The sequence below is a fragment of the Abramis brama genome (assembly GCF_963993115.1).
Source record: "Abramis brama genome assembly, chromosome: 14".
Classification (NCBI taxonomy): domain Eukaryota; kingdom Metazoa; phylum Chordata; class Actinopteri; order Cypriniformes; family Leuciscidae; genus Abramis; species Abramis brama.
In genome coordinates this window covers 15,676,783-15,691,851 of record NC_139976.1, presented here as the reverse complement: position 1 = coordinate 15,691,851, position 15,069 = coordinate 15,676,783, and the positions used below count along the sequence as shown (strand labels likewise).

The window sequence follows — 15,069 nt, the reverse complement described above, 5'->3', positions numbered from 1 at the left end:
CAGGCATCCACTGTTCAAGATGATGCTGAGGACTGGAAGCTCTTCAGCGAGCCCACCATTCCACTGGCGTGTAGAGGGCAAGTGATGGGGCTGACAGGAGGCAGAGGAGATGAGGATGGCTGCTGGATGATGAGAGGATGCGGGATAGGGAGGTTGGGTGGGAATTCAGGCTCAGGAACCAACTCAGGCGTAGCGGCGACCATCTCCGCTGAGGGCTTGGGCAGCGAGGCGGTGGCCATCTTTGCCAGAGACGGATTCTCAGGTGTGGCCCGAGACGAGGCCTCAGGCGTGGCGGTGGCCATCTTGGCCGGAGACAAGGGCTCAGGCATGGCAGCGGCCATCTTGGCGGGGGCGGATTCTCAGGCTTGGCGGTGGCCATCTTGGCAGGAGACGAAGGCTCAGGTGTTGCGTGAAGCTCAGGCTTGACAGGCATGACGTGAAGAAGCTCTGGAAGGGTGGTCTCGACGGGACGAGACTTGGAAGGGTGGTCTCGGCGGGAAGAGACTCTGGAAGGGTGATCTCGACGGGAAGAGACTCTGGAAGGGTGATCTCGATGGGACGAGACTCTGGACGAAGAGAGGAGGTGTGGCGATGAAGATGGTTGAGCGGTGATGTCATAATCAGCCTCACCCACGGTGAAGGCTGAACCGCTCAACCACAGCACATGATTGTTCGAACGTACCCGGGATCGCTGCTGCTGGAGCTTGCTGGTGCAGATGATCGTCCAGTCCATACCAGAAGACAGTCTTTAGGACGCCATCTGCCCAGTTCACATGGTGAGAAATTTCGAGGAACCTCTCAACATATTTCTCGAGCAGTTGGCCTTCCTGGAAAAAGGTTACAAGTAGTGATGGAAATTTCAAAACACTGCTTCATGAAGCTGCGAAGCCTTTACAAATCTTTTGTTCCGAATCAATGGTTCGGAACGTGTATCAAACAGCCAGAGTCACGTGATATCAGTAAACGAGGCTTCATTACGTCATAACTGTTTCAAAACACTTCGAAACACTTCAAAATTTCAATGGTTCACCACTGGGGGCGATGATCTCTGTCAACCCATGAATCATGAGGAGTCACTGAGAACCAATGAACAAGTGTCTGTGGGTTTTACCTGATCTCTGATCAGTTTTATATATTTGTAGACGTTTTAATTAGACATTAGTATAAATAAAATGAATAATGGTAGTTAGAGTCTTATTGGCCTGAGGCACGTTCAGGAAGACCAGGAAGACGGATCAGGCTTAAACTCTATTTATTGACGAACAAGACACGTACCAAACTTAGCAAGCAGTATAGACGAGAACCGACAAGGGAGAACTGAAACTAGGGAGACTATATACACAGACAAATGTGGAGAATAAGTGACAACAGGTGCACACGGTGAAACCGATTAACAAGGAAACACATGGTGCACAAACACAGAAGGCAAAACAAAGTCCAAGACTGGTGTCACAGTGACACTCCCTTTGCCATGTCAAAACTAGGTAAATATCTATAATCAGTTTGATTATTTTGTCAACACTGTCAATTGTGTGTCAACACCGTCAATTGTGTCAACACCGTAAGATGGAGGTTTTTCATTTTTATAAAAAAAAGTATGTTTCTTTTGTTCAATTGAGTGTGTTCATACATTAAAACACCAACTTATCTACATGCATCAATGTCTTGTGTTAATAAAAAATTAGCAAACTAAATGAAGGTAATTTAAAATGGCTTATTCCAAAACAATGTAAAATAATATTAAAAGTGTATGCAATGTATCACTTAACCTTGCTAAAGCACACCATTCCTACACACTTAAAGACTTTATAGTGTTATTGAATTGATCAAACACACAAAAAAACAAATTTTCATGTGTCAATTTCAAGTGAGTAAATGTAAATTTTTATAAAAAGTGGTTTATAAAAAACCTGTTCCTTTTCATGGTATGATAGATGAGACCCGTGTTTATGAAGATATCCAATTCAAATTAACGTAGTATCAATTTTTTTGTTTGTCATATATATATATATGTGTGTGTGTGTGTGTGTGTGTGTGTATATATATATATAAAAGTGTGTAATCCGGCATTCTATAGAATGCCTAGGTAATGTATAGAATTAGGTAATGTATTTTTTGCAAAAAACATCAGGAATTCTATACATTGCCTAGGCATTCTATACAATACCGGGATTTCACACTTTGCCGGTAACATATATATGTATATATATATATATATATATATGGTATATATATATATATGTGTATATATATATAGTACAAATATTTTAAGTGTTCTTTTTATTCTCTCTTTTTTTTCCTTTGCTGAAGTTGTCCCTATTCAGAATTTGTAAACTTGCAGAATCTAAACGAATCTTTTGTGTTTGTAATTTGTAAACTTGCAGAAATATTTTGATGATCAAATGCGAACTGTTCGAGTCACAGGAATTAATTAAAATTTCCAACAATATCTTTCAAGTCTGTAATTACACATTTTTCAATCTCCTGGCTAGGATATTTCGGGTTTTTCCAAACTCGAAACGCAGCACTGCATGTCCATTCATAGCCACCGTAGAACCAGTGTCTACGCATGCGCCCGTCTCAAATCAACAATGGCGGCCTCCTTTGGCGTGTGTAGGTTACGTTTCAGGAGTTTAGGGGGGTTTGATAGGTTTTATCTAGGATTGGAAACTCAAACTCAAAGAAGACTCACTTCAACTATATCAGCAATCAAAGCCCAGGCAGGGAACAACACCGGTAACACTGTTTCTCTGTAGATCTATAGGCATGACATTTACTAAAAAAATCTCAATTAGGTATTGAGAATGACAGATGCAAAACGTCCCAATGACAGCAGACGTGATGAAAAAAAATGCTTTCATCTGTCATTTTATGTTAAAAAGAAAAACCAGGTTGTCTTCTCGTGGTAAACATCGTGGTGCAATTTGAATGTGCTTGCTTGATCACACCACACCACACTAATTAAATGCTTCTTTCCACTTGCTTCACTTTCGTTTTAGTCACGAAAGCCAAGGAGAATAAAACATTTCAAGCAATCCAGGAGGAGAGAAGAGAACAAGCTGAAAGATCGGTCTTGATCAGCTGTCCGCCTAAGTTCAACGAAAATAAGTTTTTAGATTACCTGTCTAAACACGGGACAATCAACAAGCATTTCTTCTACAGTAGCTACGTAAGTGTGGCAAAACTACATCAAGTAATATTATATCTAGATCTAGACACTTAACTAGATCTGACACTTTGACTGAACTGTGTTTATGATTGATTCTGTGTCTGTAGGGAACATATGCAGTAGTTGAATTCTCCAGTGAAGAGAGCATCTCCTCATTGAAGGAGAGCACTAACTTACCAGCTGTTGAACATGAAGCTGCAGTGCCTTTCAAATCACGTCTGCTGTCATTGAAATGGCCAGGCAGTCAAATGAACAACCAGCCCATGCCAACTTTCCAAGAGCAATCCCCTCCATCCATTGGTGACATCAGCCAACTGCTATTGGAAAAGGACAGTGTAAGTCTTCCCTAGGCAATATTTTGTATTTTTTTGAGTGTTATGTCCTCTTGTTGGTGCTTCAGATCTGAGGACAAATAAGCATCTACTCTTCATTTCTTCATTCCACAGATAGATGAGCAACTGCAGTGTCTGACAGAGGCCTTACAGCTCACAGAAGAGAACATCAGTCTGCGCTTCCTCGTTTGCTCTCTGCTTGGAGACATTGCTGGAGCATATTTCCCAGAATGCATCATCAGGCCTTTCGGTTCCACTGTCAACGGCTTCGGCAAACTGGGCTGTGATGTCGACATGATTCTGGACCTCGATGGCATCTATGCAACAAGCCAGAAAAAGGTCAGTGATGTGGGCTTCGGTTAAGTAGATTGAATCGAAAAGGAAAAGGTCACCAGCACTGAAAATACTGTCATCATTTACTCACCCTCATGTCGTTCCAAACCGGTATGACTTTCTTTCTTTTCTTCCATGGAACACAAAAGAAGATATTTTGAAGAATGTTGGTAACCAAATCGTTTCATATTAGTTTTTAAAATTAGTTTACCAACAGTTAGTTTACCTCTGATTTCCACTGAATGGACAAAAAACATTTCTTTTTTTGACGAACTGTCCTTTTACTCTTTTAATATTTAAGTATTTGTTTTAAAATACAAGATACTTGAAGTATTTGAGTGGAAATGTCAGTTAATGTTTTTTTTTGTTCCATTAATTATTTATATAAATGTTTTTATTTTATTATTCCATGGAACAAAAAGTAGATATTTGAAAGACCTAATTTTATGAGCTTTCATTAAGTGTAAATTTGAATAAATAATGAATTTTCCTTTTTTAGATGAATTTTCCCATTCTATGGAATCTTGTTTCTGCCACAGAATAAAAAAAGGCAATTGTGACTTGTTTCAATTACAAAATTTCTCGCACTTACGAGTTTACATCTCACAATTTAGACTTTTTTTTCTCAGAATTGTGAGACATAAATTCTTTTTAATTCAATAACTTTTTTTATTCAGTGGCAGAAACAAGCTTCCATACCATTCCTTTAAGCTTTACATTTTACAATTAAAAATATGCATTGAATTTCTACAGTTAATTAAGTTTAGAGCAATAGCGATGCCATTTTTCTTAGTTGATTTATTATGCCGTCATGTTTTAAACAGGGCTCAGGACTGTCCCTGGAGTACCAGGTGAAGAGAGGGGCCTCAGAGCGGGCTGTGACCCAGAGCATCCTCTCAGTCATTGGGAAATGCGTAGACCAGTTCGGCCCTGGATGTGTGGGAGTCCAGAACATTCTCCAAGCTCGATGTCCTCTTGTCCGCTTTTCTCACCAACCCTCTGGCTTTCAGTGTGATCTCACTGCCAACAATAGGTAATTTTTATATTTTTGTTGTCCTGTCTGCTTAATGCCATGCTATGTTGACATGAAGTTTATTTTCTCACTCCTATTCACACTTCCCCAAACCAAATGTCACCACCATGATGATTTCTTTTAGGTGACACACCAGTAATGCACAGAAACCTGCTCAGCTCTTTTTGTTGTACTGTGTCCCCTGTGGGTTAGAGAGGGGTATTCCCAGATGTGTATATTGTACACCCATATGTGCATAATGAGAAACCCAGAAATGTATTTGTCCTTGAATGATTTAAGAGGAATCTATTGTGTACAGATTGACTGGTGAACATGAAATGCATTTATTGTTATTATTATTAAAGGTTTTTGTTTATTTTTGTTAAATATTATTATAAAAGTTATATATAAAGCTATATTATATAAAGCTATATAAAAGCTGCTGTGTGCGCCCCTAGTGACACTAGATAGAACTGCAAAATATAATGATTTTGCACATTTTTATCATTTTTGGTTTCCCTAAACCACCTTAAATGAAACATTAAACAAGTTGTGATAGTCTTTTCTTTCCTGTTGTGACGTGAAACAGCTTCTCGAACAAGAAAAAAATGTAGGGCTGGGTTTGATTCTGTCCATTTGGAATTGATTGGATCATTACAGTTTGCTATTCCTGTGATGTCATGTGAGGAACAGGTTGTCTCATGCCATTAGAGAAGAGAAGAGATGTCGCTGCAAGAGCGAGGGGGAAGTTGATTTTTCTTTTAATATATAATCTTGCATGGATAAATCATTAATAATAAATACTTTCTTGGTGACTTTAAACTTTGTCCCAAACACTTGTTCTGCCCCGAACTCTCACTATTGGTCTTTTTTAGAAAATTACATGCAGAGAAAACTATAAGCTCTCTTTAGCTTGATTCCCCACAGCAACACAAACTGAAATGATAACCTTTTTTTTTATTTTTTATTTTTAGATGTGCCATCATTTTAAATTGCCCTGACGTATTTATCAAGGTATGTGTATTCTGTTTAATTGAATGCTCTGTTGTGTGCAGGGTGGCGATGAAGAGTTCAGAACTGCTGTTTATCTACGGGCAGCTGGACCCTCGTGTTCGGCACCTGGTGTTCAGTGTTCGGTACTGGGCTCGGGTTCATAGCATCACAAGCAGTATTCCAGGAGCCTGGATCACCAACTTCTCTTTAACGGTCATGGTAGTGTTCTTTCTACAGCAGAGGAGTCCTCCCATACTGCCCACACTGGACCGACTGACGGAACTGGCAGGTATACACAATTGTACTTTGACAGACATGCTTTTCTGCAGTTCTCTTTTGTACTATACTGCCACATAGAGGCGAGAACAGTACCTACACATTTGGTCAAAATTGAGCTATGATGATCTGCCCTGTGACACATGAGTTTGGCTCAACTATGCTCAGACTCAGAGAAAACATACCCCCCCCCCCCATACATTTTATCATGTGACTATACACTTTAAAATTTTGGGGTCAGTAAGAGTAAGGGGTCAGTTTTATTTATTTAATTAATACTTCAAATTAACAAGTATACGATGCATACTAAAACACATAGGATTGTGCATCTTTTCTGTTTTTTCTTATCATTATTTTAATTTAAAAATTAATATTTTGTGTAACTGGACCACTTTTTTTTTTTTTAGAAGATACATATTATGTCCCTATGATATATCCATCTCTCTATCTATCTCTCTATCTATCTCTCTATCTATCTCTCTATCTATCTCTCTCTCTCTCTCTCTCTCTCTCTCTCTCTCTCTCTAGATAGATAGATAGATAGATAGATATAAAAGACCAAAGCTTTTATGAGACTGCTGTCTCATTGTCTGTGACCCCAGAAAAATTGCTATACATCATACTATATGGCTCTCCCCTGAGTCGACTTTCTACACACACACTCAATTATTGTTTATTGTCTTCCAGGGTCAAGAACACTGATGCCACAATAATAATACAGTCAATTTCTATATGGAAGGCCACTCGCATTATATTTATGTTTTGTGTGTGCACTTTCCAGGACCATCGGATAAGTGTGTCATTGAGGGTAATGACTGCACTATTGTCAGTGACCTCAGCAAGATTACACTGCAGAAGAACACAGACACATCAGGTGAGCGCATACGATTGTTTTCATAATTAAAGGTTTTACCTTTTCACCCTTGGACAGATGGCTCATTTCTGTTATGCATTTTTGTAATGCATTAAATTTGTACTGATCGTTATTGACATAAAAAAAATTATGCTGTTAATTTTTCTGTTGTTTTAATTTTTTCTTGCACAGCAAAACTGTTGCAGGAATTCTTCGAGTTTTATGGCAATTTTCCCTTCAACAAGGCATCGATCAATATTAGGAAGGTGAGTCATCCACTGATGACACGTGCATGCATGCGCAAACTCCCAAAGGACACTGATGACGTCTTAGCGGAACCTCCACAAACGGCCACCAGAGGGCAGTGTATATATAGTCAAAATAACGTGTCTGGGACTGCAGTGGACACAGTTAGATGTGGGGTCCAGAAGTCTGTGACCATTAGTGAAAATGTTTTTGTTTTGTGTTTTTCTAATTGAATGTTTTTTTTTATGTTGCAAATTAAATGATCAGGATAACAATTTGTGTGAAAATGCTGATGCGACTGTTGTTAATTCAGTCTGTGCATGCACTGTGTGTGTTTAAGTGTCTGAATACTTAAATATCCTGCTTTATATCCCTTTCACCAGGGAAAGGAGCAGAGCAAACCGGAAACAACAGCTTTGTACATCCAGAATCCATTTGAAACCACTCTAAACGTTAGCAAAAACGTTAATGCAACGCAACTTGAACGCTTCGTGAAACTTTGTCAAGAAAGTGCTTGGCTTTTTCAGAAAAGCGAAATTCTTAACCGAAGTTCTAGCCAATCGGCTGAGTCGGTTTCGCCGTGGGGGTTCTCTGCACTTCTCCTTCCTTCAGTCACCTCAGGAGCAGGGGTGAAAAGTCGCAGGAAGAGAAAACTGGAACCAGCTAGTTCAAGAATAAAGAACCTGTTAGACTCTCTGAAGATTAAAGGTGGTGAAACTGTTGCAAAGAAGGGAAGTGCAGATCCTAGTAGGTGATGTGATCAATAAATCTCTCACCCACAAGAATAAGAGAAAAGTGTCCTGAACAGCAAATGCGAATGACCAATGCGGATAAGTGTTCCAAAGATGGGAACAAATGTGAAGTTTATGTATTTCTACAGTCAGAAGCTGTAAGTCTTTTAAGAAATGTTACAAACTAAGCTCAGTCACCGTTCCACTAAAGTATTTCACATGAAAGAGAAACTTTGTAGATCCAAACATGATATAATGTAGGAAGAAGAGGTCCACTGCAGTCTTCGACTCCTAGGAAAATGGAGCTTAATGGTTGTTGTGTTGATCTGATAACAGCAATCATTAAAGTTTCCACAGAAGTGGAACAGAACCTCGGAACACTAAACGGCTTGCATGGAACAGTTATGATTGTTAGATCACACACAGACTCCATCTTCTCTGCATTGCAATACCAATACAACGGTCTAATGATTTTATGTAAAAGCTAAGGTCATGTCACATCAGTACTAAAGTGTTTTGAGAGGTACAGAAAGAATAAACATTCACTGTCAACTAGTGTACATAATATTTTATAAGATATTAAAACAAAGGAATTACAATCAGACCATTACTGTTTGTTTGTTCTTGGGCTTCCTTACTTGTAATCTTTTCATACTTCTAAAAAAATATTAGTGCTTGTTTCATAAACTATGGGATCCTGTTTCCGTCACAGAGTTAAAGTTTTTGTGGCTTTATTTCAGAATTATTATCTCAGAATTAAGACTTAATTTCTCATAATTGTGTTTTTTTATCTCACAACATGACCTTAAATGTTAAATCTACTTAATTACTTGTAATTGTATCTTTATAACGTACAATGAGACTTGATATCACAATGTATATTCTTATATCTCACATTTGCAACTTTATTTCTCATTATTGCAACTTTACATCTTTGAATTTCAACTTTATTTCGCTTGATTGGTGAATTGTGACTTTATATCTCAAAATGTGACTTGATGTCTCACAACGTGACCTTACATTTGGACTGTTTCTCACAACTGCGTCTTTATTTTCTGTAGTTGTGAGTTTATACCTCACAATGAGACTTTGCTCAAAATTTTATTTTTTTCTCATAATTTCAGCTTTATTTCTTGTGATTGGGACTTTATTTCTTGTGGATGGGAATTTATTTCCCATAATTGTGACTCCAACGTCACCTTATGTTTCACAGTTGTGACTTCTTGTCATTGAGACTATATCTCAATATAAGCCTAACTTCCATAATAAACTGGAAGGTAGTGTGAGAAGATGGATGGAAGAAGACATGGGAAAGGTGAAGAACTACAGCACTTTGTTGGTGAGGGCAGGAAACAGATAGTGAGTAGATTGTTGGAGAATGTTGGCAAATAGAGAGGAAATATGTTTTGAGCGTGTATCGCAGGATAAGTACTACAAAAGGAAGCAAAGTAGTGGGAGAGGATGAAAGACTGTTAAGTCTCTTGGGAATGCTGGTTAGTTGTTGTAATGTTCCTGACTGTTTTACCACTCGACTTGATGAGGTCAAAGATGAAACCCTTTCTCTTAACCTTACCACTTCCACTGAGAGCCAGAGAACAACAGGCTTTAAACCATCTGAATTGTCTTTGAACTTCAGTGACATATGAGAACATGAGGAAGGTCATGGGTTCCCTAAGACAGGTGAAGGAGGGATTGATAGAGGAAGTAATAAGTACTCAATCAATATCCTTATGAGCTTATGTGTGTAAACTGTTTGCAATTGTTTATCTGCTCACTCTTCTCTATCTTTATACACACAATGTTAGCTTAAAAGGATAGTTCATCCAAAAATGAAAATGTTGTCATCACTTACTCAGTTTTCCAAACCTGTATGAGTTTCTTTCTTCTGTTGAAAACAAAAGAAGATATTTTAAAGAATGTTTAGCTATTGACTTCCATAGTATTCTTTTTTTCTTACTATGGAAGTCAATAGCTACCGTCAACTGTTTGATCACCAACATTCTCCAAAAAAGGTCTTACTGACCCCAAACTTTTAAATGCTGTGCTTATAAACAGATCTATCTATTTTGTCATTTGAAATCTAACCAATATAAACCATTATTTTGGTTCGGCCAGGGAACTCAACCTCCTGTGTGTTTGCTCGGTCTCTGAGGCAGCAGACTGGTTGAGGCTTCCGCTGGGTGTAATACTTGTCAGGTTGCGCTATAATTTTTTTCTTCACCCTGCTGCCAAACTAAACAAACTCCTTTCGAATATGATGATTATTTCCTGAAATGATGATTGTTATGACCCTGGCACTAGTAGAGAGGTGTTTTAGTCATATTCTCCAACTGTTCTCGGTACTACCCTATAGAGTATGTTTGCTTTTGAGTATGTACAAAATATATACTCCCATTCTTTCTCTTGCTCCCTCAACTTATTCTTGGCTCTGGGTTTTTCTCCTGAGCCTGAAAGAATTTAGGAAAGGTGGCTTGAGGGTTTGAAAAACACAGGGGGGATTTGCAGGAAAAACAACATGAAATGAAAATGGTCTTGGCTTTGCCGTCTTAGTGGAATTTCGGTCAAAACCTGTGCTATTTAAAACCTCTTTAGAGGATTTTGCTGGTTAGGTGCAATTTACTATTTTGAAGCCTTTGATATCTATAAAATGCTCCATATATTATTTTACACTTTTCCAGGCAGTGATTTGACACTTGTGCGTTACTTTAAAGTGTTCACAACTGATATGCATCGATTATTAAAGTGTGACTATAATCACATGATCTCAATTTCTCATTTGGTGTTGTTCACACCCAGGCGTAATCTAACTTCCTTTTCCTCCTGGAGTCCATTGTCCAGAGTGGTGATAGACGGTCCTTTCCAACCCTGCAGTGCTTGTGCCAATCATTTGCCACGTAGTACCAAAACACATTGACCGTCCTTCCCCATGTTCTCTCTCTCAATCTTTCCCTGTCACTGAGGGGTCAGTGTCTCTAAATCTGCCTTTCCTTTGGTCGCTGATTTTTCCCAAAGTACCTCATGGATAAAGAGAATCTGAGAAAGCTTCTGACACAGTCATTTTCCCTATCGGAAGCGCTGCGCCAGCCAATAGCATTAGCTCAGTAAACTGGTGGAAAGTCCTGCCCTGTTGTTGTTGTTTTTAGCTAGCTCAAGCGCACACACACACCGAAGTTCGGTTATCTGAATGTGCCTCTGTGTACACCCACAATTCCCATTGTTTTAGTTCTCTACCTCAGCAAGGCTTAATTGAGCCTGGCACCAAAACTCGACCTCAGTGGAACGATAGAGCTATGCTGGTCGATGGCATTTCTCTCTCGTCTGCTGTTCTAGTGCAGAGGGCCTGGCTGCAATTCAGTCAGCACTAACACAATATGGGTGTCTGGAAAGACCTCCATTTACTGCAATAGGCCTGTCTGTGTTTAAAACTTGTCAGTTTAGAGTTACTAATGAGGGGTGAAAACAGCTAACTGGACCTTGCAAAAATGAACACCACTTTAGAATCACATATTCTGGTCTTTGTGTCTGGTTCTTGCCAGCTTTAAAAGGGGTCAGAGATTGGGTTACCTCGTATATTATCATTGTTCAGACTTTGTGTGTGTGTGTGTGTGTGGCATTCTAAAGTTTGGTGTCTGTAAGATATTTCGTATTACTATCACCAGAGTTGGAAACGGTTGTGGTGGATTTTTTTTTTTTTTCCTGCACATGAAATAAAAACTTTGCTTTGATAACCCCATATGCACTGTTTTTCACTGATTTTGATTTATCTCATGCTGTGATATAATTTTTTATGTTCTTAATGCTCACAGAAAAACCCTAAACCCTCACTTTACTCTTACTGGCCTGAGGTCAGGGTTTCTCCCATCACCAAATGTAGCAGGGTGAGTAATAAACTTGACGTTTATCAGAGATGGTGCTGACCTGATTGTATTTATGGTCATGATATAGGGTAGGGAACTTGTTGAGGTGTTTCTTGATGCTCGGAGTGAAAATTGGGAAAGAATTCAGGTCTGAGACAATTTGTTTTTAGCTACCAGTTTTTCCTCACTGTATGTGTGTCTTATTACACAATGAAAACTAGAACCATATGCATGAAATTGATTACATGGGCATTTGATTGCTATCAGTCTGAATAAATTAGAATTGTATACCCTCTCCCTGTTCTTTCTCAAACACTCTGAGACATCAGCATGAGCCTTTCCATAAATATTGCTTTTCATCAGTAGTGGTAAATCCATACGTAATGACATCCATTCCTTGAACCATAACCTCTATGATCTGTCTCTGCTAAAACTATTAGAGAGAAACGGCAGCTCTCCTATTTCCCCATTTCATTACTGAAAAACACAACTGTTGGATCTTTTAAACATCTTCACCTCACACTTGGAGAACTATAGGGACATTTTTCTCCCACTCTCCTCTTTCTGCAATTCTTCTTTAGGTGTGTGAGTAGGCGTTTGTGCCCAGCAAACTGGAGCCTATAGGATTATCTGCCTTAATACCATTTTAAAGCGTTAATAGGAGCAGAGTTGACAGTAATCTTTGTAATTAATCGTTTAATTTAGGATTTGGTTATGAATTATTAAAATCTTTTTTCCATAAATGCAAGACTGTTGCTCTGCATTTTTGGCACACCATTTTTGTAGTTAAAGGGGTCATGAACTGCATATTATTTTATAATGTTTCCTAAGGTGCACTTATAATGTGTGGTACGTAGACTGAAAAAGACTGACGACTGGATAAAAAAATAACAATAAAGTTTATTAAACAGTAAACTTAACAGCGTGCATGAAACAAACACGAACAACAACTGACTACTGAAGAGTGAGACAGAGCAACTTAAATACAGGGCAAATGAGGGAACTAATGATTTACACCTGTGATGATTAATTAATGTCTATGACAACAAATGAGAAGCAGGAAACTAAACAAAGGCCCTGTTTCCACTTGGTATTAAGATGCGTTTTGGTCGATCGGATCACAAGTGGATGACACTAAATACAGGTGTAAATGGGATCTAAAAAGTTTTGAGCTTGTCCACTTTCGACCACTTCCAGAGGTAGTCGAAAACGCATTCGACTGGAATGCTTTCGTAATGGAAACGTTCATGTGGTTGAATGCGTTCGAACAGCCACTAAAGACCGCCTACTGACCGCCTACTCTCCGCCTACTGACCTAATGCGTATTCATTGCGGGACATGTTAATAGGCTTGTTCGACTTGAACCGGCGCTGCACAGACCGATCGGTTTATGACATCAAAGTACTGCGAGAGCGAATAGAAAGTAGACGGCTCCTTGTGCTTTTGAATTGCTCTCGCGGTACTTTGATGTCATAAACCGATCGTCTGTGCAGCGCCGGTTCAAGTCGAACAAGCCTATTGGGAAGCACGCTTGTCAGACGGCATTTAAACTTGATGGAAGTAAAGGGACCCGCCCATGGACCCTCCCCTTGGAAGTAATCAGGACAGAAGCGGTCGAAAGTGGACAAACAAGACAGATTAAAACACCAGGTGTAAACGGATATGCGTCTCCCTCGTCCACTTGTGATCCGATTGACCAAAACGCATCTTAATACCAGGTGGAAACAGGGCCAAAGGAACACAGGAACTACCGAATACAAAGCAAAAGTCCATGAAAATGAAACTGAGAACAAACATAACTGTATATGTGTAACATTACGCCCCCTCCTGGAAGGCGCAACCTCGCAACATGAAGAGGAGATGGAGGCAGCTTCGGAGGAAGATGAGGAGATAGCGAAGCGATGGTGCGCCGAAAATACGACTGATTTACCAAATAATCCACAGTGAAATGTACCGAACATACAAATATTGCTCTACTGAGACATTCACATAAGTGAAAATAAATAGCCACTTTTCTAGCATTAGGATCCTTTGGAAGGTAATGTTATTTTAAGTCCAGTGATCCTGAATCTCTGTTCTCTCCTCTCAATAATATACCAGTGGGCGGGGCCAAAGATGCAATGATTTAGAAGTAGACCTTGATTTGATTTTGCGGAGGTGCTCTTTCATAATGTCACAAAATCCGAATTGAGTTGTTATAGGAGCTTGGTTTCAATAAAAGCTATTTTTGGACTAACAAAGAAGATTTGAGTTCTGAAACTTACAGGATGCACAATGACCTCTTACATGTCAAAAGACCAAGTAAAATTTGATTTCTGAATTCATGACCCATTTAAAGCACATCCTGTCATACAGTTGGAACAGGAGTGGCACTGTGTGCTTGTAAATGAACTGATGAAATTAAATTTCAGTCTTAAAAGAGATTCTGAATGGGTCTATATTTGGCAAGGCAGTAACTGGGTTCTCTGTTAACGTGATTTAGGTGAATGGTGGATAGCTTGGATTGAAAGGAGATGAGATGACCGCACAGTACGGAGAAGCTAAGGTCAGAGGAGTACATTGTTTTCAGCTCCGCACTGATTCTGACTGGACTGGTTACAAAGCAGGTAACGTAAAAAAAAAGGAGACTCTTTTACAGAAGATACTTTAAAATGTTACTAAAGCGTATAATGTCTTACCAATCAGTGACAGTGACGATTTAGAGACACGTTTTTGTTGAATTAAATATGTGTTGCATTTTTAGAACCCCTTGTCGTGTTTACATTAAAAAACAATGGAAAAGCAGTGCAGTGGAAGACAAAAATGCTTTTTCTTTTAATGGTCCCTTATTAGACTGTCTGCATGGCACACACACACACACACACACACAATACACATGTAAAATGTCTTTAAGATAATAGCTTTGATAGTTTAGTACAAATAAACACTGCTCCATATGTTCTATAAAATTGACAACAACAAACCTTGTAAAAGCTAAATATAATAAAGGATGTAAAACAAGCTTTATATTAAGTGTATTTAACCACTGTGTATTAACATTTAAATGAATCATTTGACACAATGCACTTATTGTGTACATACATGTTTTTACATTGTACTTATATTTAAAAAAATACCTGCATATAATTACTGCTGTAATTCATTTCTGTGATTACATCTATATAGGATACTGTTGACCCTTCTCTTACACCTTAAGCCACCCTTAAACATACCCATAACCACCAAACCTGTCCCTAACCTCACCCGTATCCCACCTAAATAGTAGCA

General features: G+C 38.9%; 1 protein-coding gene across 1 annotated transcript; it reads left to right on the top strand.

Annotated features, from left to right (window-relative positions):
* Positions 1-2,531: 2,531 nt before the first annotated feature.
* mtpap (mitochondrial poly(A) polymerase) lies at positions 2,532-8,552 on the top strand (the record flags this gene model as incomplete). The annotated part of the gene is made up of 9 exons (XM_084135140.1): positions 2,532-2,736; positions 3,000-3,169; positions 3,277-3,504; positions 3,616-3,840; positions 4,659-4,867; positions 5,902-6,128; positions 6,897-6,989; positions 7,161-7,234; positions 7,598-8,552. 9 exons carry the CDS (start codon positions 2,532-2,534, stop codon positions 7,967-7,969), a joined length of 1,803 nt encoding a protein of 600 aa, XP_083991266.1. The 3' UTR covers positions 7,970-8,552.
* Positions 8,553-15,069: the final 6,517 nt, after the last annotated feature.